At 38.8% G+C, this 26,125-nt stretch overlaps 1 protein-coding gene across 1 annotated transcript in view; it reads right to left on the minus strand.

Annotated features, from left to right (window-relative positions):
* Positions 1 to 2,636: 2,636 nt before the first annotated feature.
* The window catches only part of LOC135703350 (uncharacterized), a 41,576-nt gene continuing 18,087 nt past the window's right edge, over positions 2,637 to 26,125 (minus strand). Inside the window, exons 2-3 of the mRNA XM_065224544.1 lie at positions 18,299 to 19,283; positions 2,637 to 3,011 (exon numbers count right to left, since the gene is read on the minus strand). Coding sequence (XP_065080616.1) covers positions 2,637 to 3,011; positions 18,299 to 19,273 — 1,350 coding nt within the window. The 5' untranslated portion in view covers positions 19,274 to 19,283. The remainder of the gene's footprint in view (positions 3,012 to 18,298; positions 19,284 to 26,125) is intronic.

The raw sequence follows: 26,125 nt of genomic DNA on the forward strand, positions 1-26,125 counted from the left end.
GATCACGAGTTGTGTCGTGGTCCTTCGTTCGAGAGAGGCAGCCCGTGGCTGGTCGCTGTAGCGTGTACAGCCAACGGTGACGCTGCTGGCTGTGAAGTGCATAGCTGTCGGTGGCTCGATCACAAGGTAGGTTTTCGTCTGTGCTGTTGTGGTAAGGGCAATGATCTACCCCAAGAGAGATTGAGTACATAACACCCTGAACGACCGTTGTTGAAGGTAGTTACGGGTGATCTTAACGAGATGCAAAGGAAAGTTGAAGTTACAAAGCCCATTGTGCCAGACATTGTCAAACGCTTTCTCAACGTCTAACAATGCCATGGCTGTGGACTTGTATACAGCTTTGTTACTTCGGATGTTATTCATCACCCGTACCAGCTGATGATTTGTGGAGTGCCCCTTCCTGAACCCGAACTGTTCCGGTAGGGGAATGTTTTGCTTCTTGACAAACTTGAATAAGTTTCTCGAACAATTTGCTCAGCGCTGAAAGAAGACTGATCAATCTGTCCTTCCCGGGTTTGCGGATAGGTATGATTTTCGTTGTCTTCCAGATACTTGGAACGTAGTGCAGTTCCAAGCATCTGTTGAAGACAGCAGCCAGCAGAGAGTGAATCTGAATATTCCGTCGAACCCGGAGGCCTTCATGTTTTTGGTGCATTTCAGCGCTGAGCAAATCTGTTCCACTGTGATTCTATCCTCCGGAGGGATACCAAAAGAGGAGGAATCAAGGTTGAGTACGCATTGCTCAACATGAACTTCGAGCGGACTTTGTATGTTGGAGCCAAATAAGTGCGATTTGGCAATATGCTCACCAATCGCATTTGCTTTCTCCTGAGGGGTGATTATGAGCCGATCGTCATCATATTCATCTTTGAGTGGTGGAATGGGTTTGAGGTGCGTCTTTAGGACCTTGGCAACTTTCCAGAATGGTCTGGAGCGGTCGTTTCACGTTTCCTCGCTAGATCTCCGATTCTTTGCAACTGGCGTCTACGAACATTTCTCAGGCGAACCAAGAGTTAGGTGTGGGAATCAATGGCAATAACTTACCCCTCACAGGAAATCTTCGGATGCACGCCTCGTCAGCTTGGTGGACACCGTGGTGGGTTGTCGATGATGTGACGCGTCCAAACTGGGCCCAGTTTACGCGATGGCTTGGAGCAGGATTGAAGTTGTAGCCCAGTTCAGCCACCACCGGTTGGTGGTCGGAACTGAGTTCGTTCAAGGCTACCGGATTGAGGTCTAGCGTCGATGGGTTGCCCGCCGGTGAGATGAATGTTGGCTCATTCGAAAATCAAACGGAGTACAGCCCATGCTGCGAGTGGTCGAACAGCAGACGACCGTTCTGATTCTGTTGGTAGTTCCACCAGGCCTCATGGCGAGCATTTAGATCTCCTCCAACTACGAAGCGGGAACCGGTACGGGTGATGGTGGACAGGTCTTTCTTGAATTTAGCCGCTAGTCCACTACTGGCGGCACACTGTCGAGGGCAGTAGCCGGCGATGAACTGGACGTATCCAGTCGACGAATCCACCTCCACACCAAGGGCCTGGATGATAGAGGTGCGGATATGGGACAGAGTGTGGTATTTTATTCCTTTTTTGACGACGACCGCAACACCACCTCCCTGGAGCTGGTGCGATCAAGCCGAATAATATTATGGTCAGGCAATCAGAAGCTGTCGCCGGACTTTAGATGGGTCTCGGTTCGAAGGCCCACGTCGATGATGTGCTTGCGGAGGAGGTCGGCAAGCTCAATCTGTTTAGCTTTTACAGAGCAAGCATTCCAGGTGATGATAGTTAGCGGTTTAGACGCCATACTGGATGATGAACTTACCGAGGACTTGGATCTTTTCGGGCTTATTGCGGCACTTACGAAGAGCACTGATCATGTTGACGAAGATTTCCATCAGTTCATCAGCTGAGAACATATCGGGGTTGTTGTTTGTAGCGCGCATAATGCGGCTAACGGTTTTCCGTCTTCTGGATCGTTCCCTGGCTCGATAAACGGCTTAAGCGCCACCTCCAAGGAGGACCGTCCGTCGAGTCTTGTTTGCCCGGCTAGAAACCCGACCTCAGGGCGGTTTTGTTCAATCAGAACCAAAAATTTAATTTCAGAACGAAACAGAAGACTCAAACAACACGATGGATCGAGATTCTCAACACAAAGAGGTCGCCACAATCGCGACGAGAGAATAGTTGATGGTACCGGTCGTTCTACCTACTCACGAAAACAACACTCACCAGTATCATCACCGGAGGAACTCACTGATTCAAAGATCCCCGCCGATCGAGACACGTGAGTGGAGAGACTGATTTCCCAGGCAGTCTAACCTGGCGAAATTTAACACAAAAAAGTAGAACGACGCGAAATATGAGAATTCTCGAAACCAAAAAATAAGTTACATGGGAAACTTTAACATTTAACGGAAAAACATTTATTGGGGTAAACTACTATAAAACATTTAAGTAAGTTTATTTAATTGTATAACCTAGGTTTTCATTATTCGTGTTTCTTCCTCTCTTGTTCCCTACTGTGTGCGGATTTTGATCTAGTGATCGCTAGCTAGTTCTTCTCATCGAGCTCTTCTTCGTGGTGTGTGTGTGTGTGTGTGGTGTCGTTTACGCATGCGCATGGTTAGATTAATTGTTGGGTTTACTCACGGCACCGAAATAGCTGCCTGATGAATTGGTCAGCAAAGCAGATACCGGCTGGTTTGCGGCGGTATTGTGGCTATCGCCCGAAATGCGGCTTTTGGCGATGATGCTGCGGAAATTCCCAGTCGATGGATAGTCTCGAAGCTGGTACTGAAATCGCGCCGAAATGAATTGGCGCTGTAGACGACGTTGGGGCGTCGATGTTTTACACGTGGCTGAAATGGCAAAATGGCCGCTCTGTCGAAACGGTTTGTTTCCTTCCGGCTTTCCCCTCAAACCGGGTCTTTTGACACAGAATTGTGGGGTCGAGAGTCGCGCTTTATCTCGAGATGCGGTATGCCGAGCTTCGGCCGTATATTGCTAGAAGCGAATCCTACATAAAAAGCCGTCGAACGACTGTTCGACGCGTTAACAATAAAATTTCCACACAAAACAATTATCCACGAATTTACCTTTTCTCTAAGTACGCACACACAAAAATTGACCGCACGTCAACTTTGACCTAACTGCTGAACTTTAGGCTACACGAAGGAAACAAAAAGTAACATTAAATTCGATCACTAGACTTCTCACATTTTTTATAGGTACCAATTAAAACACACCGCGACACAAGAAAACTATTTCACGCACTCTCGCCTCTTCCACGGTCCAGGTCAAAATGGACGAGTGGAGGTTCCGAAAACCCTCAGATCAAATCGTGATCATAGTCTTCGTGGCCGGAAGTACGTCAATTACCGAAGTAATTAACGACCTTTTCAAACGACAAATCTCATCAACTACGATCTCGAGCCGATTGAACACTCTATCTCTTTCTCGCTCGTACCGTTTGATTAAACTGTCTCGCTTCAATCTATTTCTGGTTCGATTGATTTTTTTTTACGAGAGAGAATATTCGGATTCGAACCTCGGACTTTACGACGAGTCTCGCAAACCAGTGAACGTTTCCAGTGGCGGATCAAATGAATTTTGGAAGGCAGCTTGTATGCAAGCGTTTCGTTTTTCTGCGGATTTACAATCCATCAAGGACAAATTTCCACAGCATTTTTCTGAAATGGCTTCCAAGCTTCCAACCCATCGGTCCTTTTCAGGGCCACATATGACTGATAAAAGAGTTAACTAAAAAGTTAGAGCTTGTATTCAAGACATATCGTCCAGGATTGGCTTGTACTACATGGACATAGACAGAGCACCTCACAAACAGAACTCTCAAATTGCTTCCGAATTTCAACCTATCGAACTTTTTCATTGATAACGAGTTAAGAAATCAATTGAATATATACTATACTTTTGCTGTGACATCAAAACCACCTTTCGTAATCTTGGATACAACCTCTTACTTTTTATCTTTCAACAGTGCATTTTAGGTTTTCGTTATCGAACTTTTGTTATCAATTCGATTTCTGGTTGATCCGTTTTCACATAAACAACATGTGATTTCCGTCACTGCTAATCGCTCTGATAAAGCCCTGCCAATTTAAAATCGGTACATTTTCAATCGGATGTGTCTCAGAATTCTGGTCACAGCTGAGTTCGTTCAAGGCTACCGGTATTTGTCAGGAACAGGTCATGGGAAGTATAATTCCATTACACATCATAAATTAAATACTCACTCAGCTTGACATAGAAACAATTACCCAAACTCTTAGCGTACTGAGAAAACACTCAGTCAGCACCAAAACATTTTCCTTTTCTTTATTTTGAGACCATTTTAGTGCTACCATATGCATACACTGATCAATTAACCGATTCCCATTTTGCTTGAAATTTAATTAATTTGACATTAAACTCAGTTTAATCATATCTAAGGATTAAAATTTTTTATACTCTCTTTCTATAAAATAATCGTATGATAATCATAGTTGACGAGACTGAAATAATGTTTTTTGAATAATTTTTAACCATTTTGGATTCTATTATAATAATTTTTGAATGAATTTTAATATTTTTGGATTATACATTAATATTAAAAAAGAATAAAAATTAATACTGGAAAGATTATTTAGAATTTAATCATGCAAGACAACTGCCGAAGTAATCATGGCTCGGACTGAATAAGGTGAAGCGGGAATCTGCATACTTTTTAAGCTTTTTTGATTTAATTTAACTTTGAGTGTACAATAAATTCCGCGCGTAGGGTTTTTGATCTAATTTCCGTCCTACTAAGCACAACCCGTGCTTTACCTCACTTTTTTGAACGGGTTTGATCAAAAAATGGAATATTTTTGTCATAGATGACTTTTAAATTTATTCACCTTTCCATACGTACCATTGAATTTGATAAAGAGTCACAAATTGTTGAGATATTGTTTAAAATCTAATATTGCTTCTGGATTCCATAATTCGTTTTACGAGTTTCAATTCCGTCCTAACGCATTTAGACCTGTGCGCCGATCAAAATATTTTCGGCGGCGTCACGCCGTTTGCTTTCGGTGGCGGCGGCGTGGCGGCGTGGGTCGGCGTGAGTTTATTTTTAATGATTTAGAAAAAAATACTTTTCAAACTAATCCCACATGTACAATAAATGCTACCCACATATGAGTTCAGATTACTCAAAATCGCTAAAACGTAGGTCACTCATAGTGTGAATACATTTTGCGACACTTTCCCGGGAAAAACTTCTTGAATATGTGGAAAATTTAAGAAAATTTTACACACGTTTAGAAGTGCACTAGTGGAACGACTACAACTACATTCAGTTTTCCTCATGTTCGAGATTTTCCTCGGAAAAGCGTCGGAAAATTGACTCATTCTATGGGTGAGCTACGTTTTCGCGAATTTGAGTAACCTGAACTCAAATATGAGTTACTCTTACTCAATTTTGAGTCGTTCTCATTGGCCGTGCATTCAGAATTTGTTTGGAAAAGTAAGTCAAGTGCTAATTTACATTTGCAGGGGGTGGAGTCGTATAGCAAAGTGTAAGCAACCTTTTTATTAAGTATAAGAAAAGTACGTTATGTAGAGGTGGATAGTATTGAAAAGTAATCTTTTATCATTTATTGAGTATTACACGTAATTTATATGTTGATAGTGATAAATGATGTGCTTTTATTACTCTGATGCATATTTGAATATACGCGCATTGTAGTCATATAACTTTTGTTTATGTAATTGAAGATGAAGTCTTTCGGATATACGTAGAATCACACGCACAACTTGGACCTGTTAGAGATTAAAAAACAAGGTCAAATTTCAGCGTGTTGTTAATAATAGTCCCTTATTCACTTTTATGTAACTCCGATCCTCGTCAGTAAGCCAGTGATTATTGCACAATTCTATTTTTGCAAATGCTGTAACTGTCATGAATTTAGAATGTTTTATCCACATTCTTATGGTGGATGCCTGACCGACGCTATGTTAAAAACTCGTTCACTTGGTGTGCACACACAATACCTTTTGCGAGACCTTGCGAACCAAGGCTGCCAAGCTTTCTAATTTTCCAAAAGCAGAGAATATCTCCATCTACAACGTTGTTCGGGTATGACGTAGCCAAATATGCGGTGCACTCTTTCTCGATGACAGAGGTCACACTATCTTCAACGTTTGAGTGCTTCATAGCAAGACGAAGCAACGAGGAAGATGAGTTAGAAGGAAGTTCATCGCATTCATATGATGTAGTTACCGATTAGAAACCCATTTGAATATTCGTTTTTTAATGATGTCCGTACAATAAACTCATATCACATAGTACGTACAAGAAATTGGTTATTGAGCGTTCATCCAAAGCACTTTTAATGCAATTCAGGTTCATAAATCGAGGGTCAAGTAAAGTCGAAATCAAAATTAGGTCCTTAACAGGAAACTTTCGATTCAGATGCTCCTTCATCCCCAGATTCATGTGTGTCATGGCAAGCAAGTCCTCATTTTTTTTTCATTGATACAAGCTTCAATCACCGATCGCAAGAGCATGGCAATGTTAACTGCTGCATTCTTTTCAGCAGACAACAGGGTTACTATACTATCTGTATCTATGTATTACTATCTGTAAACCAAAACGGAATTTTACTACAATCTTTTCACCACCATTATGTCACCATGTTTTAGAAACAGACTAGAGTAAAATCACATTGGACCTAAAATGAAACTTTTCACACTAGACGTTCGCTACGTGATCGACTTTTAACTGGCACGTTTTTAACTTGTCCGCTAACTGAGACAATTTTTCAGTTGAAGTACATTTTCTGCCAAAATGATGCAATTTCAAAATGTCAAGATTAACTGGATGAACACTGATGCTTTTTAAATGCATTTCAATTAGTGAATTCCGTTCGTTAGGTGAAAATCAAACATTATTTTCTCAGCTATCGAATGTCTAGTGTATCAGTAAACAAACATCTGATCTTCAATGCACTGACTGGATAGTAATTTTCAAACCCTTCGGTCAGATGGAACTTATTAGTAGGCTTAGTTGCTAGAGATATAGCAACAATAGTTTACAATTATAGTTTCAGAACCACGACTTCATTAAAAAACTCACCACAAACGGCTCAAGATAGTTTCGGAAGTATTCAACTAGCGCCCACTCATGTGCTGTGAATATGAGATCGTGAGGCGGTTCAATAGAGCATTCACGCCAGCTCTATTTAGTTCGAGACTTTTCATCATATTACGTAAGTAATGCTAACGTGTTACGCTGATTGTTTTAAGTGTTGGGGCTTATTTAGGTCCTTGACGGAACATTGACATTCGTTTCACACAAACTCGGAAGTTGAGCATTTAGCTCCTCCTCCATACTAGATAACGGGTTTTGCTCATCCATATCAAGTCAATCTCCAGATTCTTCGATATCGGTTAAGATGTGTCTGTTTATTTTATCCATTTCGACTTACAATTCCGGACCTCGGTATCACCCGGCCTCTTCTTAGCCTCTGACATGCATAACAAGCAGATCACTTTCTCCTTCAATATATGTATTCTTACGTCACTCTTTCCAAGTTTCACTTTAAAGGTTTTTTCCTCTCCAAGTATCAATCGACAGAAAATTCAAGGGAATTTTATTTAAATTCAAATTCGACATCGCTGAAGTCGTCGTGAATGGAAACAAAACCTCCAAAACTCAAATGCGTAAAGACGAGACCGATGCGCAGGATCTATAGGTGAGGCAGAAGGAAACGTAAGTCGACTGTTTCATTCATCCGGTGTTCTCGTCGGATCGAGAGAAAGAAAGAGTCGGCTAGTTTCCTTCTGCCTCACCTGTAGATCTGGCCGTTCTTGCTCATCGAGACGAAACCAGTGAACTGAAATTTTTGACGTTTGATCAGCGCACCAAAACGCAATCTCGAACAATTACGAGCAGGAGAACAAATAGTGATTCATCCCTGTGTGCTAGATAGAGCAAGTGCGAACAAACGTAAAAAAACTAATAGCGAATTCGTTTATTATTCAGTTCCAATCTGGATCGGGTGTCAAAATTGGGTCTGCTTGTTTTCTGACAAACATCAGTTTGCTCATTTGTTTTTAAAACCCAGCTCCGGTTGAGGTTCGCACTGCCAAAAAGTTCGGTTTCGCACTGATAATAAACGAATTCGCTATAAATAACGCTAAATAGTTGCCTCATACAGGCTTGTTTGAGGTTACTCAAACATGAGTCAGACATTTTCATTTTCATAACTTCTTTCGAAACGTCAAAGCATGAGTAGTTGAGATTTATGAATATGAGCAACATTGACTCAACAATAAATAAATAAAGGCGGATCTCAATTTTGAGATTTCAGCACATTTGTTGACTCAAAAAGAAACAAACTGGAATTGTGAGCAGGCTTGAAAAATCTCATTACAGAGTGGCGTTTTACACTTTTCAAAATTATGAAACGATGAGATATAATAATAATAATATTTTTTTATGTAAGATGCTAGAAGAGGAGGTAAAGTTTGTATAGGACACATAAAACCTGTCAATTTTGCATTCACAGGGTCACAATTAGCTATTTTAGCTGTAATGAGATATTTCAATGAGTGAATACCCTTCGTTATAAATACACTGAAACCTCCGTTTACGAAGTCTTTTTTTACGCAGTAAATCCCAAATAACGAGTTTTTTTGTGATTTTGGGAAACTGGGATATACTGTGAAATACCCCACAATATGGGTATTGTTGGAATCGGAGTGACGTGTAGGGACCGGAAATCAATGTCTGACGCCATTTTGAAATCCAAGATGGCGGCTTCCGGTAGCATAAAAACATGGAAATTCTGTCATATACCCCACAATATGGGTATTCTTGGAATCGGAGTGACGTGTAGGGACCAGAAATCAATGTCTGACGCCATTTTGAAATCCAAGTGTAGAGACCGGAAATCAATGTCTGACGCCATTTTGAAATCCAAGATGGCGGCTTCCGGTTACATAAAAACAGAAAAATAATGTTAAATAACCCCACAATATGGGTATTTTTGGAATCGGAGTGAAGTGTAGAGACCGGAAATCAATGTCTGACGCCATTTTGAAATCCAAGATGGCGGCTTCCGGTAAAAGAAAAGCTTGGAAATTCTGTCATATGCCCCACAATATGTGTTTTTTTTAATTGGAGTGACGTGTAAGCAGTGATGGAAAAGTTCGCAAAAAATCACTATGACTCGCGAACTTTTCCCCATATTTCCAAAATGCCGTCAGATATTGATTTCTCTACACGTCACCCTGATTCCAAAATACCCATATTGTGGGGTATATGACAGAATTTCCAAGTTTTTATGTAACCGGAAGCCGCCATCTTGGAATTCAAAATGGCGTCAGACATCGATTTCCGGTCCCTACACATCACTCCGATTCCAAAAATACCCATATTGTGAGGTATTTGACAGAATTTCCAAGTTATTATGATACCGGAAGCCACCATCTTGGATTTCAAAATGGCGTCAGACATCGATTTCCGGTCCCTACACGTCACTCCGATTCCAAAAATACCCATATTGTGGGGTATTTGGCAGAATGTTTAAGTTTTTCTGTAACCGGAAGCCGCCATCTTGGATTTCAAAATGGCGTCAGATATTGATTTTCGGTCCCTACACATCACTCCGATTCCAAAAATACCCATATTGAGGGGTATTTGACAGAATTTCGAAATTATTATATTACCGGAAGTCGCCATATTGTATTTCAAAATGGCGTCAGATATTGATTTCCGGTCCCTACACGTCACTCTGATTCCAAAAATACCCATATTGTGGGGTATATGACATAATTTCCAAGTTTTTATGCTACCGGAAGCCGCCATCTTGGATTTCAAAATGGCGTCAGACATTGATTTCTGGTCCCTACACGTCACTCCGATTCCAAAAATACCCATATTGTGGGGTATATGACAGAATTTCCATGTTATTATGCTACCGGAAGCCGCCATCTTGGATTTCAAAATGGCGTCAGACATTGATTTCTGGTCTCTACACGTCACTCCGATTCCGAAAATACCCATATTGTGGGGTATCTGGCAGAATTTCCAAGTTTTTCTGTAACCGGAAGCCGCCATCTTGGATTTTAAAATGGCGACAGACATCGATTTCCGGTCCCTACACGTCACTCCGATTCCAAAAATACCCATATTGCGGGGTATTTGGCAGAATTTCCAAGTTTTTCTGTAACCGGAAGCCGCCATCTGGGATTTCAAAATGGCGTCAGACAACGATTTCCGGTCTCTACACGTCACCCTGATTCCAAAAATACCCATATTGTGGGGTTATTTAACATTATTTTTCTGTTTTTATGTAACCGGAAGCCGCCATCTTGGATTTCAAAATGGCGTCAGACATTGATTTCCGGTCTCTACACGTCACTCCGATTCCAAAAATACCCATATTGTGGGGTATCTGGCAGAATGTCCAAGTTTTTCTGTAACCGGAAGCCGCCATCTTGGGTTTTAAAATGGCGTCAGACATCGATTTCCGGTCCCTACACGTCACTCCGATTCCAAAAATACCCATATTGCGGGGTATTTGACAATATTTTGAAAAACCTCTTTTTACGAAGTAAATCCCAAATAACGAGTTTTCTTTTTACGAAGTAAATCCCAAATAACGAGGTTTTTTTTTACGCACTAATTCGATTTACGAACCCCCGTTTTGGTTCGTAAATGGAGGTTTCAGTGTAATAGGTAATTGCGACCCTCTGGAAGTGACATTGACAGGTTTTATGTGTCCTACATAAGCTTTACCTCCTTTTCTTGTATCTTACATATAAAATTTTTTATTTCAATATCCCATAGTTTCATAATTTCTAAAAGTAGCTTTTTAACTGTAATGAAATTTTTCAGCCCTGATTGTGAGAATGTAAAAATACGAAGTTTTCCTTTCCGTCGTAGAAGAAAATTTGAAAATTTCGAAAGAATTCATTCGAAAATGATGCAAATTGCAGCCGCCGTGGATGCAGAAACGTACCGCAAAATAATTGGTAATTGTTTTGCAATTTGTTTTATTTGATGCTTGATTTAACTGTTTTTCAGTTTTTGGTTTATTAATCCTAAAGAAAAAACGAAAAGACACGAAATATTTGCCCATTCGTGTATTTTTGACTCATTTCCCTATATTTTGGATTCTATGGAAATGAGTAGAAATAGCTCATCAACAAGTACCTCGCCATTTTACTCAAAATTTAGTTCTGGCTATGTTACTAAATTTAGAGTAGATCCGGTTGTAATGAAATTGAGTGAGTTTTCACTAAATTTTGAGTAGCCATTAACGAGCGTGCACACACGTTCTAATTGCAACGCGTTCAAGATGCATTTTACCGAAGAGGTGTTGCGGATTTATCATCGGCGTGACATAAATTTATTCGGCGGCGTGAACAATTTTACTGCGGCGGCGCGCCGGTTCAATTTCATTGGCGGCGGCGGAGTATGAAAATCGTCGGCGGCGGCGGCGTGGCGTGGCGGCGTACAGGTCTAATTAAAACGCCATTAGATTTTCTTCGTCCTACGGATAAACGTAGAAAAAGGGGATTCGCTAGGAACGCTCCTTTTGTTTTGAGAACAATGAGCGTAAGTATTCATACAATGCGCTCTAACAGGATTTATGTTGTAGCTAATGAACTAACGCATCAGAACAATCCTATTATTGATTTGTGCACGGTTAAATCATTGATATTATTGATCTTTTCTGATCGATAGAACGAAAATGGGCGATTACAACGGAATAGCGATCTACCCTATTACAAGAATAGTCAGTAAACCCAACCTGGTCTAGATCTCCACACCTTATATAGACCAGATTGTGTTTTAACTCTTTTACCATCCTGCCTACCTTTGATGAAGTTTTTCATTTATTCGACCTCAACGTACCGGTGTCCACGCTGCAACGACGGTTTACTGCAACCTGGTCTATACAAGGTGTGGATATCTAGCCGTGACGTATGTGTTGGTAGAGGGAAAAATCGAAGACAACAAATCAAGAAGACTGGCAACTGTTCCATTTTCTCATACAAACGCTATGAGACAGGTACAATCGCATCATCTTCCGCTCAAAGGTAAATACTTCGAACGAATTTGATAGCAAAATTACATCCTCAGAAGAAGGGTTTGTGTATTTGCTCATTTTTCTATGCATTGCTTCCACCTTCACTCAAGCGCAGCGCCACTATATCTGTCACTTGGGTTCTGGCAAAGTTGCCAGTCTTCTTGATTTGTAGTCTTCGGAAAAAAGTAAACTTTGTGGGAAACGATGGTGACGCCGTCATAAAACTCGAAAGCAATTTTGCGAAATAAGAAGGAAAACAAATCCTAACTATTTTTGCATGATGATTTTGCTTGCTTGAATTCTTTTGTAAAGTCACCGGGAAATATCAGCTGCTATTGGGTTTTTTTAGATAACTCCTTACTTGAAAACAGGCAAAAACTCACAAAAAGGCTACTTTTTCATGGTATACAGTGTGATAATTCAATTATCAATAAATTATCTCAACATTTAGTGGCAGACCATTCATAAATTTTGGTAGCATACATACATTCTAAAATCCATATTAAATTTCCTATGCAAGCGTCGATCGAAACAAACGTTATGACGTAACTACAAGGGTGATTGAGTGAACGAAAGAAACGAATCGTGCGAAGCGGAATGATAGCCGAGTGAAAAACGAAGTGCACCACTACATTCAGGCTTACAATTTCACACCTTGTATAGACCCGGTTGGCTCCGGTGAACCACAGAGAACAGACATGGAGGCTCGAACAAAATTTCTCCAAAAACTTGTGTAAAGATTCCTATTTGACTTAAGCACCACTAACGGCGACTTCCCCACTTAAAAACCCTCTTTGACAACATGATGGCGTTGGCGTTGCACAAATTACACTAGACACTAAGTGCTAGTAGCGCCAAGTGGCAATTTTCAACAGAAAATTTATCGATACTAGCGCCAAATTGGTCGAAAGTGGAAAATTTATAGAGTAAATCAGGAGATGCTAACACCACGTAACGGCGACGTTCCCACTTATTTTACACAAGTTTCTGACCGAGCTTGAACGTCTGTTCTCTGTGGGTGAACTGATCCTAAACTGAACCAAAGGGCTGACCCATCACCACCAGAGGTATTCATCGTCTCAGAAGAAGGAAAATCCAGCAGATAATCATCGTCGGAGGGTGAGATCTCCCCGCCATCATCTAATATATCCATTTCGGGTACTTACGAACCACCACAACAGATTTACCAACGAAAATAAAACCAGTCGCACAGGAAGAAGGAGACGAAAAAACAAAGATAAGCAAACACAAAAAACGGAAACTGCAATCTTCAACTTATCTCGGCATGGTAGTGCTGACGTTTTTTTAAACTCTTTATTTGTTCCAAATTTAAAATAAATTACATTTAATTTTAACCTAGGTGCTCCAGCTACTACAGTTACTTACCAGCCTTAATTGTTATGATATATATGTATAAATGTTTTTCATTGTTCCTGTCTGGGCAATTCAGTATTTTAAACAAGTTTTTTTTAACCTGCATGTCAGTATAACAACTGAAATCTTAAAACTAAAAACTAAAACTAAATTTTATCGAAGTATAAAGAGAATTAGTCGAAATAAATTATTAATTATTTTGTTGGACATTTGTTCTAAAGTCTCAACATTCGAAATTCTATGTACCTCGGTAGTACGGTAGAATCCTTTGAAGTGCTTTTTTTCTGGTAGTGCAACAACTGGACCATATTGGCACAGCGTAATGCATGGCCGGTCTAAAAACTTGTTTAAATATTAGAAGTTTATTCGTCAGGCCGAGGGGAGCGACTCCATCTACGATGCAGGAAAAACTGTGTTATGCTGTGGTTAGCTGCACGCACGCTGAGTAGATAGAAAGAAGATTGATGACAATTCTGAAGATTTCCTGCACATATATGATGCGCGATGCAAGTAGATGCGAGAAATGAAAGAAGATTTTTCGAAGATTTATTCGCTAGTGTGAGATTTGCTGAGCATCTAGGATTAAGATTCAGATGTGTCGCCTCCCTCGCGTCAGGCATAGTTTGGATTTCCTGTTTATAAGAGGATACAAACATTTTATATATTTGTTACATTTGGCTTGAATGCCCTCAATGTGATCTTTAAAAGTTAATTTTTGGTCAAATACTAATCCAAGATATTGCACTTGGTTTGACCAGGAAATTGGTACTCCGTTCATAGTGACTATGTGACTACTACTAGCTTTCAAAAAGGAAGTTCTAGGCTTGTGTGGAAATATTATAAGTTGAGTTTTGGAAGCGTTGGGAGAAATCTTCCATTTTTGTAAATAAGAAGAAAAAATATCTAAAATTTTCTGCAGTCTGCTGCAAATAACACGAAGACTTCTTCCTTTAGCGGAAATGCCCGTTTCATCAGCGAACAAAGATTTGTGGCAACCCTGAGGAAAATCAGGGAGGTCCGAAGTGAAAATGTTATACAATATAGGCCCAAGAATGCTACCCTGATGAACTCCAGATAGTCGATTAGATTTGGAATTTGGATAATTTACCTGCAAAGTTAAATAATTTTGAACTAATTTCATAATGTAGAGTGGAAAATTAAACTTTTTCAATTAAGCAATCAAACCTTCTTTCCAAACATTCGAAATGCTTTTTGTTATGTCTAGAAGAGCAACTCCAGTTGAGCAGCCTTCACATTTATTTGAACAAATTTAATTTGTAACTCTTAAGAGTTGATGAGTAGTTGAATGCCCATGGTGAAATCCAAACTGCTCATTTGCAAAAATTGAGTTCGTGTTGATGTGAAGCATCATTCTATTTAAAATTATCTTTTCAAAAAGTTTACTTATTGAATAAAGCAAACTTATTGGGCGGTGCCTAGAAGCTTCAGCTAGATTTTTATCCGGCTTCAAAATTGGAACAACTTTAGCATTTTTCCGTTTATTAGGAAAATATGCCAAATGGAAACATCTGTTAAATAATTCTACCAAGAAAGACAAGGTACTCTCTGGGAGTTTTTTGAGGAGGATTTAGAAAATACCATGCTGGATTCTGGAGCTTTCATATTATGAAACTTTTTAGCTATAGATCTTACTTTGTCTAAATCAGTCCCCCAGTAATCATAAAAAATATTTTTCCGAGAGAAAATATTCAGATAACCCTGAGCAACCTGATTCTCAATAGGACTAGTAAGACCCAAACTGAAATTATGAGAACTCTCGAATTGCTTAGAAAGTTTCTGGGCTTTTTTCCGAATTTGTGGAATAGTCAAAAATGTTGTTCCTCAGGGCAGAGAATCGCCTTTTAATTTGATTTTGCAAATCCCGCCAGATAACTTTCATGGCAGCAACCCGTGTTCTTTGATATTGCCTCCTACGGACATTTTTAAGACGGATCAAGAGCTGAAGATCGTCGTCTATTATAATTGAATCGAATTTAACCTCGCACTTTGGAACTGAGGCAGCTCTTGCTTCAACTATAGAAGTAGTCAGAGATTCAAGAGCATAATTAATTTCATCTTTGGTTAGCAAAGGAATGTTTGAATCAAAGCTATATTCCATAAATGTTCGATATTGCTCCCAAAGCTCTATGGTAATTGAATGTAGTTCCCAGCAGCAATGTGAAGTGGAGTTCTACCGTGTATTGACCGAGAGGATATGTTCATACCACAATCAATCAAGAATTGTATCGTTTCTATATTTCCGTTTCGGCATGCATGATGGAGGGCAGTCCATTTCTCATCGTCCACCACATTTGGGTCCGCATTATTCGCTATCAAAAGTTTAACAACACTCGGATGGCCATTCAGTGCAGCGATGTGAAGTGGAGTTTGATCATGGATTGACCGAGAGGAAGTGTTCAAACCACGATCAATCAAGAATTGTATCGTTTCTATATTTCCGTTTCGGCATGCATGATGGAGGGCAGTCCATTTATCATCGTCCGCCTCATTTGGGTTCACAATTTTCGCTATCAAAAGTTTAACAACACTCGTATGGTCATTCAGTGTAGCGATGTGAAGTGGAGTTCTACCGTGGATTGACCGAGAGGAAGTGTTCAAACCATAATCAATCAAGAATTGTATCGTTTCTATACTTCCGTTTCGGCATGCATGATGGAGGGCAGTCCAATTCTCATCGTCCACCACATTTCGGTCCGCATTATTCGCTATCAAAAGTTTAACAACACTCGGATGGCCATTCAGTGCAGCGATGTGAAGTGGAGTTTGATCATGTATTGACCGAGAGGAAGTGTTCAAACCATAATCAATCAAGAATTGTATCGTTTCTATATTTCCGTTTCGGCTTGCTTGATGGAGGGCAGTCCATTTCTCATCGTCCGCCTCATTTGGGTTCACAATTTTCGCTATCAAAAGTTTAACAGAACTTGGATGGCCATTCAGTGCAGCGATGTGAAGTGGAGTTTGATCATGGATTGACCGAGAGGAAGTGTTCAAACCACGATCAATCAAGAATTGTATCGTTTCTATATTTTCGTTTCGGCATGCATGATGGAGGGCAGTCCAATTCTCATCGTCCATCACATTTTGGTCCGCATTATTCGCTATCAAAAGTTTAACAACACTCGGATGACCATTCCCAGCGGCAGAAAGCAGCGCAGTACTTTTATCGAGATTTGCATTGTAACCAATTAAAAAATTACATATTTCAAAATATCCGCACTTCGCAGAGACTTTTAACATATAGTTTAGTTTATGAGTGGAGTACGATTCAGCTATTAGGGATTCAACCAATTTCAGACAACCACTCTCGCAGGCCCACAATGCTACGTTCCAGTTAAGCCTGCTCAAAGTTAAAGTCTCGAAGTATTTTTTCTTTTCTTCAAGCTTGATCAGTGTCAGTTTCCTAATAAAATCGCGTTGAGATAGAACGTTGATCAATAAGTTTGGTTCCAACTCGGAAATGTGATCACTTAAATATTTTGCTACGAAGTATTCAGCAAAAGATAAATGGCAGAACTGAACATCATTGTTGACTACTTTCACCAAAATAGATTTTTCTGCATCCTGCTCACAACGGCTTTTGAATGAGTTATATTTTTGCTTATAACCCGGCTTCATGAATAAATCCATGAGCATTTCAATGTCTAGCAGCTTTATCGCTAGCAGTTGATGTTCCAAAACGTACACGTCAGTTATTGAATTGTATTCAGCATCGTTGATATCAACCGTGGTCTTAAATTTTTCTTCAAATTTGACGTGAAAGCATTTCTTTACAAAATGCTCTAAAAGTTGCACAGTATTCAATATGTCTTCTGACCAATCAAATGATTTTATATTCCCTGCTAAAATAAATTGTTCGAATCTGTCAGAGTAAATTTCAGCAAGCGTTCGCATCATCAGAGGTATACCGGAAATTTCACTGAAGTTGGATAAAATGCTGGAATATTTTTTTAAAAGAATTTCCGAAAAGTTTTCAGCAACTTTCTTATCAACATCCATGTTTTTCATCCATATTTTCTTCAAGTACCGGATCTGGTCCTCACGCTGAAAAGGGACTAGGAATATTAGCTTCACATCGAACTTGCTTTGCAATAATTTCTGCACGTGGTGTCTTGAACTGATTATGAACTGAATACTCTTTTTCGAGCTGAGCAGTTCGAGTATACTAATTATTTTCTCGGTGTATTTGGAATGTATTTCGTCAAATGCATCCAATGCTAAAATAATGGAAAATCCTTCGTCATTTCGCCTTTCCGGGGCATTTAGGATGAGATTACAGTTATTCTCTGAAAGAACAGCGCTGAGAATTCCCCGGACATCGTTTAAGCTTGATACTTTTTCTATTTTGTTAAGTTCCTCACAAAGCGTGCTTAAATATACCAAGAATACTGCAGATTGGTTTTCTTTTTGAACTTCAAATGTCAAAAACTGCAGTAATCTGGTTTTTCCCATACCGGGGTCTGCTACAAGTAACATATGTTGCTGGTTTTTGAATGATCCTCGAAGCTCTTCAATAAATGTAGTATCACTTATCTGTCGAACTATTGTGCTAGTCCTATCCTTATCTCTTGCCTTGTCTAATAATTTACCGGTTGGTTCTAATGCCACCTCTTCGTACTTTATATGGCGGTTAATATACGTTAATTGCCATTCTTCTGCCTCTGACATTATGCGCTTTATCACACCCGTCTGCATTCCTTGCTTTATTTGTCCAAAGCATTGTTCTATAGCTTCTTGGGTTAACCAGCGCTTCTTTTTTTCTTTAACAGGTTTGTTATAGTCGAAAAAATGACCTTGCAGGTCGATAAATACCTGCTCCAAGTCCTTTTCCCCCAGCTGACCGAGAATGTCCGGCTGGATCCACGTCTTCATCCAAGCCAGTAGTTCACCAACGATGATAGGCCGCAAATCGTTCGGTTGACCCACCGATAGAATAAAATCGCGAAAGAAGTCACGAATGTCATCCTCACCAACGAATGGTGGCAAAAGTTTGTTCCTTGAGTCTTTCGCCAGGAAATTATTGTTGACGGTTACTTTTTTCTTCATATCAACCTGATCGCATTGCAACAAAGTGTATAGCATGGCAACATTGGGATTTGTATGTTCAGCATTGAAGTCGCTTGCAAAGCGACACTTTTTCTGGTCTATTGTCATAACCTCTTTCAATGGAGTGCAATAGTGAATGAACTTTAGGCTGATCGTTCCGCTATGAAAGAACTCTTTGATCGCATCTTTAATCGCAATGATATCTTTGTTGATGTAATTGCGCACCTCGTCGATAGCCTTCTCGGTTGGAATAAGTTTTAGGTTTCGGGCACTGAATCCAGAAAAACGTAGGATTTCATTTACTTCTCGTTCTTCGAACTTCACCCACTCGTTATCGGTCTGTTTAAGATCTTTATTGGTGAAGATGTAAAACATCTTCTTGTACTCCCTTAATTCCAATCTTCCATTCACAATAAAGTAGGATTTGGCATACTTGAACAAAGAAAAGTCTCCGCAGTGTTTGGCTCTAGTTTCGGTCGGAAACAGGGCATCCAGATCGACAATTTTAACCTTTTCAAACTTGGTATCACCGTGTTTTGCTTGAATTAAGTGCATCTCCTTGTTTGTATCGTCAATCAACACAACGTCGTCAAACTTGTCGGCCATCTTCATTCCATACGCCATCCTTGTAGTGGAACTTAATTCCCGCATACGCAGCGACAGTGCGAGGGCAATGTCTATTTGGAATTCGTCGCCGTTGCCACCCGACTTATTTTCACTTTCATACAATTTTTGATCCATTTTGAACCACCTGAAAAAAAAAAGGATAAATATTTCATCAACTCAATAAGCTATGCAGGTCACTAGTAAAAAATTAAAGTGTAAGAACAACATTAGATATATAGTAGTAACAGAATTTAAATTAACACTCCGAACAGGGTGGGTACTAAACTTTAAAAAAAATGTAACGGTAAGTTTGCAATGACATAGTTTGGCTATTTCTTGATGAATTTCAAAAATAGGGGTACCACTAGAATTTTCGGTAAGAAAAAAAAAGGACCCAAAATTGAGTTCCTTTCACACAACACGTGGTTTCTGTGGGGCTTGGTAAAGTTAAGTTAAAAAAGAAAACTCAATTTTGAGAAATACTGATCAAGAATTCATTGAGCGAATATTACCTAATAATCAAACGAATGGAATAGGTAAACGTCGGATTTAAAAAAATCGAATGGAAATCAACGAATATATGACAACCAAAGATAAATTGAATTTATTTCCATACAATATTACAATATACAATTACAAAACAATTAATAAGCACTTCCGCAACAACTCGTCTGAGCGAAACCACTCTTTCTCAGCAGAATAAAACCTCATCGTCCTTATACCAAGTTTGACTTCTTCGGAAGTTCATGGTCGATGCAAATCTGCAGTAGATACAAATTGAGATTTTTGTAAACAATGGAACTAAAACACTCCCTGCGCTTTGATCAGAGATCCTATAGGGGCCCATGCATTAATTATGTCACGCTTAATCGAGGAGAAATTTACCCCCCCCCCCCTATCGTGACGTTTTTCCTATACCTCATTGCTTTTCACAAAATCTTAGAATGGATTTCAAATTGTGTTTATTTAAACTATGTTTGTATAACTTTTATCATCTTTCATTCAACGCTTAGCCTAATTTAAGCATTGTTGACCATGCTCGAAACAGGTTTCTAGAGTTGCACAGCAGCAAGGTATTTTATGCCTAACGTCCATTATGCCTTACGCCCGTATGCCTAACGTATTTATGCCTAATGGGGTACACTCCGTATAGGGCATCGTTGTGCCAGGTTGGTCGTGGCACATTTTGAGTATGAGAGGGTGATTGCAAATTGCTCAAAAGTGCTTGAGTAAAAATTCAAGTACTTTCGATGATTACCCGTTGTTCCGATAGTGAAGATGTATAACCATATTCTCGTTAATGTCCGGACGTGTAACCATATAATCACAACATAACTTTAAGTGTAGGTTCAGATTGAGACAATGTCACTGAGATACGATGTGGTTAGTTAGGTATTCAGATGAAACTATTACTTTAAAAAACTCATCCTAGTTGTATCTCTTTTTCTGTTGCATGTAACACTATTTGTTTTTACTAACCGCACCGAGCGTTCATTCCGGGTGGTGAGCGATCCTGGAGAAAAGAAGATGACTATACAGGATGAGTGGTACCATGAGCCCCTTCTCGGAACGAATGCATTGTTAATAGACATAAACGGTAAAATAGGTAGCATCATCTTCATCGAAATGTAAGCGTTATTGACAATATCAACTCGCATTAGTGATGATTCATTATATATAACATTTACATAACATAAACATTTAAATGCATGTACAAAAGGGAAGGAAGGGTCTAACAGGGCACCCGTTGAAGCGATTTGGACGGGGAGAGTGGGAATGCCAACTCCTTGTTGATAACATTTCGTGGATAAAGGGCGGGCTCTTCTCCCCACTCATTCCTGTTTGGGGGCTCGTCTTTTTGACCAATTGTGCGATCATGTTGCTGGAAGGAGATTATTTATTGTTCCGTAGATGCGTATAGGCGATTTTGCCTATCGATCCACCCAATCCGTTTTTCGCCCTTCATACACCAACATGTTGAGGATAATAAGAGGATATTAAGCTTGATCAAGACAAACAGAGAAGAGAGCCTACTGCTATCGGACTTAGTTTGCGTGCTACAATGGGTGGCAAACCTCTATCATCATCATCATCATCATCATGCTACAATGGAAGTAAAAACACTCACAACCCAGCATCCAAATATTTCTTGTCACTTTGTACCACGCACTAATGAAGACTAATACGATGTCTAATGCAGCACGAACGGAGGCGATGGTGCACGAAAAAAAATGACAAAATCGCACAACGCAGGTTGCTATGATTCTCATCCAAAACTAAGTTAAGTGGATGAGTACTTTTAACTGAAAATTGAGTTCTTTTTTACTTTGAATCACAGCGTGTTTGAGTTAAGCGAAATATATGAAATATATTTCAAGATATTTTTCGATAATAACATTATGTAACATAATTCGCAACTTTTAAACAAATACGGAAAGTGTTACATCAATCGATAGTGGAAAATATTACGTTTTGAGCTTAATAATGATTAACGAAAAATAAACTAAAACTTGACTTCATCTATTAAAACTCAACAGCGGCGCCGGTGTAGTAGTGGTAAGCGTGATTACCTCTCATCCCAGCAGTCATAGGTTCAATCTCAGTAGGTGCCGCCGGGATGTTCTGAGGCATAACATCTCTGATCACTTCAAAAGGGAAGTAAAGCCGTTGGTCTCCGGTTCATGAGTTTATGGGTTGATAGGTAGGGTCCAGGTGTTGGAGCTGCCTTCCTGGCGTCGGTAGCATTGGTGCTCAGCATGGAAAACAAGATCGACCGAAAACAAATCAATGAAAAAATTTGTACCAACGTCACTTTGCTGATTCACGGTGGAGCTCAAATAATAGAACCTAACGTTGAGTTTTTTAAACTTAATTTTGGGTATTTTTTTCGTATCGTGTATTTTGATTATGAGAAGATTGAAAATTGAGTCGTCTACTTTATTTAAAAGCGACAAAAGTCGTAGCTCATTTTTTAAGATGTGTTTATGGGTTTTGCAAGTTACTTAAGATCTATAATTTTCATGAATGAGCACAAATGTTCACAAGAAAGCACGCTGTAATACACGACACAATTACTCTTGGCCAAAAAACAATCCAAAGATCCTATGCAGTCAGAGACTTAGGTATTATCCTCGACTCCGAGTTAACCTTTGCTGATCACTACAATAACATTATCTACAAAGCAAGCAACATGCTCGGGTACATTAAAAGATTTAGTTTACACTTACGTAGCATATGTGAGGCCTCTTCTCAAATATTGTAGCATAGTTTGGGCTCAATATCATGATAGACATGTAAACCGCATTGAATCAGTTCAAAAGCAGTTCTTGTTGTTTGCTCTAAGATAGTTGGGTTGGACGAGTTTTCCACTTTCATCTTATGAGTCGCGTTGAATGCTAATTAATTTAGATGAGCTCAAAAAGCGAAGAGAGGTCGCAATGATTGCTTTTATAAACTATGTGATTTCGCAAAGAGTTAACTCAGAAATTGTATGCTCCCACTCGCTCACTGTGGAATAGAAATTTGTTTAGCATCAACAATTAAAGAAAATACTTTGCCAAAAATAGCCATTGAATAGAATGATGTCTTGCCATAATACATAATCTGAATCTATTGACATAACAATGAATAAAAGTACGCTTAAAAAATCTTTCTTCACGAGGTTAGCTAGGCATCAATAATAAATTATAAATGTTATGCAAGTACTTGAAGTAAAATTGTAACGATTAGCGTTTAAGTAAAATTGTTAAACGGTCTACACTTATTTAGATAAATAAATAAATAAATAAAAAAATTAAATAAAACTATAGGGTTTAATCATTCCAGTAACTTTTTGAATAGGAACCACTAAGGATTCCTTCCACATTTGTGGTACATGTCCAGTTTGCAATGATTCCTTAATAAGGTCCAGCAAGAAGACACGAAAGCAATCATGAAAAACTCTAGCATTAACATTATCTACTCAGGCCAATTTTCCTAATAAAAAACAAATAACGCTAAGTTCATCTGATGTAATTAGGTGAAAACCTTCAAATCTACAACTACTATTAACTGGCTGTTTTATTTCGTCAGGTTCATCAACCAATTCAATGGATTGATTCATCAATGAAACACTGCCGACAAAATAATCATTAAATTTAGATGCAATTACTTGTTCTGACTGTTCTAATGTGCCATTAAAAGTTATGGACCGCGGTTTGCAATTACTAGGTTATAATAAAGATTTCAAAATGTTCCATAACTCTTTACTGTTGTTTTGATGCTGATCAATCTTCTTTTGTACATATTCACAATGAGTTTTCTTTATCGATTGTGAATACTTATTACGCGCGATTGTGTACCGTTTAAGACGCAAAAGATCCAAATTGTACCAGCTGTTCGAGTTTTTCAAAGAAACAAACTTTTACTCAACTAGTTGATTGGTACACGTCTTCAAAGCGTTATTAAGAACAGATGTAGATTCATCTAAGTTACTGGTAGCGAATGGAAAATCCTCGCTCCTCTCAACAAGATTCGAAACAACTTGCATCGAATATTTCCTCCAGCACTTCAATTTGACTAAGTCATCGCTGTTATTGATGTTATCTAATGCATTAATCATTTAGGTGTAAGTAACGAATTTGGTTTTATGAAGGTTCTGTAGACCATTATTCAGACTTGTAGATAAATCCACGATAAAACTTACAATGTTACATGGCCATGATGGGTTATTTTCAAATCAGTATCCGTAACTGAACAAATGGAATCTAAATTGGAATTGGATGGAATAAACGTGGTCAATTAATATTCTACAGAGCCAGGAAATACGCGTTTATTCATCTACCGTTTGTTATAAATTGAAAAAAATAGATAAACGCTTCTATTGATTCAAATTATAATTATAACGCCAATTAGTATTAAAATCACCAGCAATATATTTAATTTACTAGAATCAAGGAATGTCTCGAGCCAGTTCTCTAAAATTTCAACAAAACGCTGGTCACTAGGACTGGGAGAATGATACAAAACACCATCATTACCCATCATCATGCCACGTACAACTCTAATGCCCAAGAACCAGTTGCCATCAATAACTTCGTTGGTACGAAGGTTGAATTGAGCTGATTCTTTGACATAAATAGCAACACCGCCAGTGTGTCTAGAATGTGATAAACAAGCAGAAACAGTATGTATCGAAATACTATACTGATCAAAAGCTTCAGTTTCTACAATATGAGTTTCAGATAATAAAACTAAAAGAGGACGTTTTTCCTCAACAATCTGACGTAATGCTACGTAGTTTGTTCACCGACAAACCGACATGACACTTAATTCTGAGTTAGGCCCGAAAATCGTAAACGGCCATTTAAATGTGCAGTGATCCAAACTGTCAAATCCATGGGATTTTTTTATTTAGATCAACATAATTTGTCCAGAATAGATCAGACACGAACCAATTCATAACTATTACATGGGGGTTCATGGTTTAGCTAAATATTTGCCGCATACACGGAGCCAGATGTCAGTAGTGTGCTTTGGTATGACATTTTATTGTTTTTGCTATGGTCATTTATGTCGGTGGCTTGTTGACAACCCCGCAATATTCAAATACAAAAAATCGAATTGATTCACATTCCTGGAACTTTGCTGTTATTAATTGAAACGCAAGCTGCTTTTCTGCTGATCAAAAAGTCTTTTATAGAGCAAACATTCAGAGCCAAATGCGGCATGGTTGACGTCCAAGTTCATTTGACGTTCTTTATTCATTTTCAAACAATTAATACCAGTGCTGATAAAAATCATTTATTCTACACTCAACTTAAGCTGTGAACCATTTGCCGAGTTAAATTTAACTCGTGGTTAAAAGTGACATTTCGAAAGTTATTTCTTATGTTCGAAAATCCCCGTGCTGTCGATCGAATGGTTTTCGAGCCATGGTCGTCAAAATTTAACTTCTTGTCGGTCCGAAATAACCATGCTCGGATAGTAGGGTTAATCGATAACTTTCCATTTGTCAAATTTTAACCAAAAGTTAAAAAAAAAATCGCAAAATGGTTCAGAGCCTTGCTGAAAATAAAGCCAATCTTAACAGATAGACCAACTTCTTGCATGAATCTGAATCAGAGATGCCAGATTTACAGACATGTCTGTAAATTTACAGACATTTATTTTTTTAACAGAATTTTTTTTCGTTTCAAACAATTACAGACTTTTTAGTTTTTTTCACAGATATTTACAGACTTTTGTAATCAAGGGAAAATTTGAAAATTTATTTGGTTACACTGTTTTCATCTTTAATCAAATTACATGTGCAATGCATTCAAATCGATTTCATACGATTTGACGGTTTGTTTGGATACGTCAACTCACGTTGGCCGGTCTTTAATTTGACTATCTATAGTCACTGTAGCCGAAAAAGTGAATGAAACCGAGAGGAACGAAAATCCCAGATTTATTGATTTATAGTCGGAGAAATCCATTTTATCGAATTCATCCGGTATAATCGTGCTTAAATTATATCGATTTTTTTCGGTCCCATATCTCATATCGGCTCACATCTCTATAAGTACCATGACAGGTAACGTTGGCAGCCGTTTGTTTGTAAGAAAGGAACGTTGTGAAATCTCGACCAACAGTTCAAAAAGGCTTTTGTAATCAAATCTTGTAATGCTCTTTTTTCGCAAATCAAAGCTCGTATTGCGAATTCTACAGCACCGTCGGCTAGGGAAATTCTCTCCTATCCTATGGTGGAATTTGCGTTTGCGTAGGTATGCTTCAGTTTGCATGATAAGGTCATTACAGGTTAACTGAAAAAAATCGTTGCAACAGTGTTGGTGTTTAGCGCCAATTTATCGTACTTGGCTGCGTTGTACAGTCCTCTCCAATTCTCGATGATCTTTATTTCAATATTCCTTCCTATCTGAATCGTTTCAGCAAATCTGATCCTGATTCATCAACACTTATTGAGCACGAAGTGCTTAGATGCGTATTAATAAGCTTATAAATTGC

Source organism: Ochlerotatus camptorhynchus, unplaced genomic scaffold, assembly GCF_037179485.1.
Source record: "Ochlerotatus camptorhynchus isolate MF236.1 unplaced genomic scaffold, CSIRO-AGI_Acam_v1.1 ptg000212l, whole genome shotgun sequence".
Lineage (NCBI taxonomy): Eukaryota > Metazoa > Arthropoda > Insecta > Diptera > Culicidae > Ochlerotatus > Ochlerotatus camptorhynchus.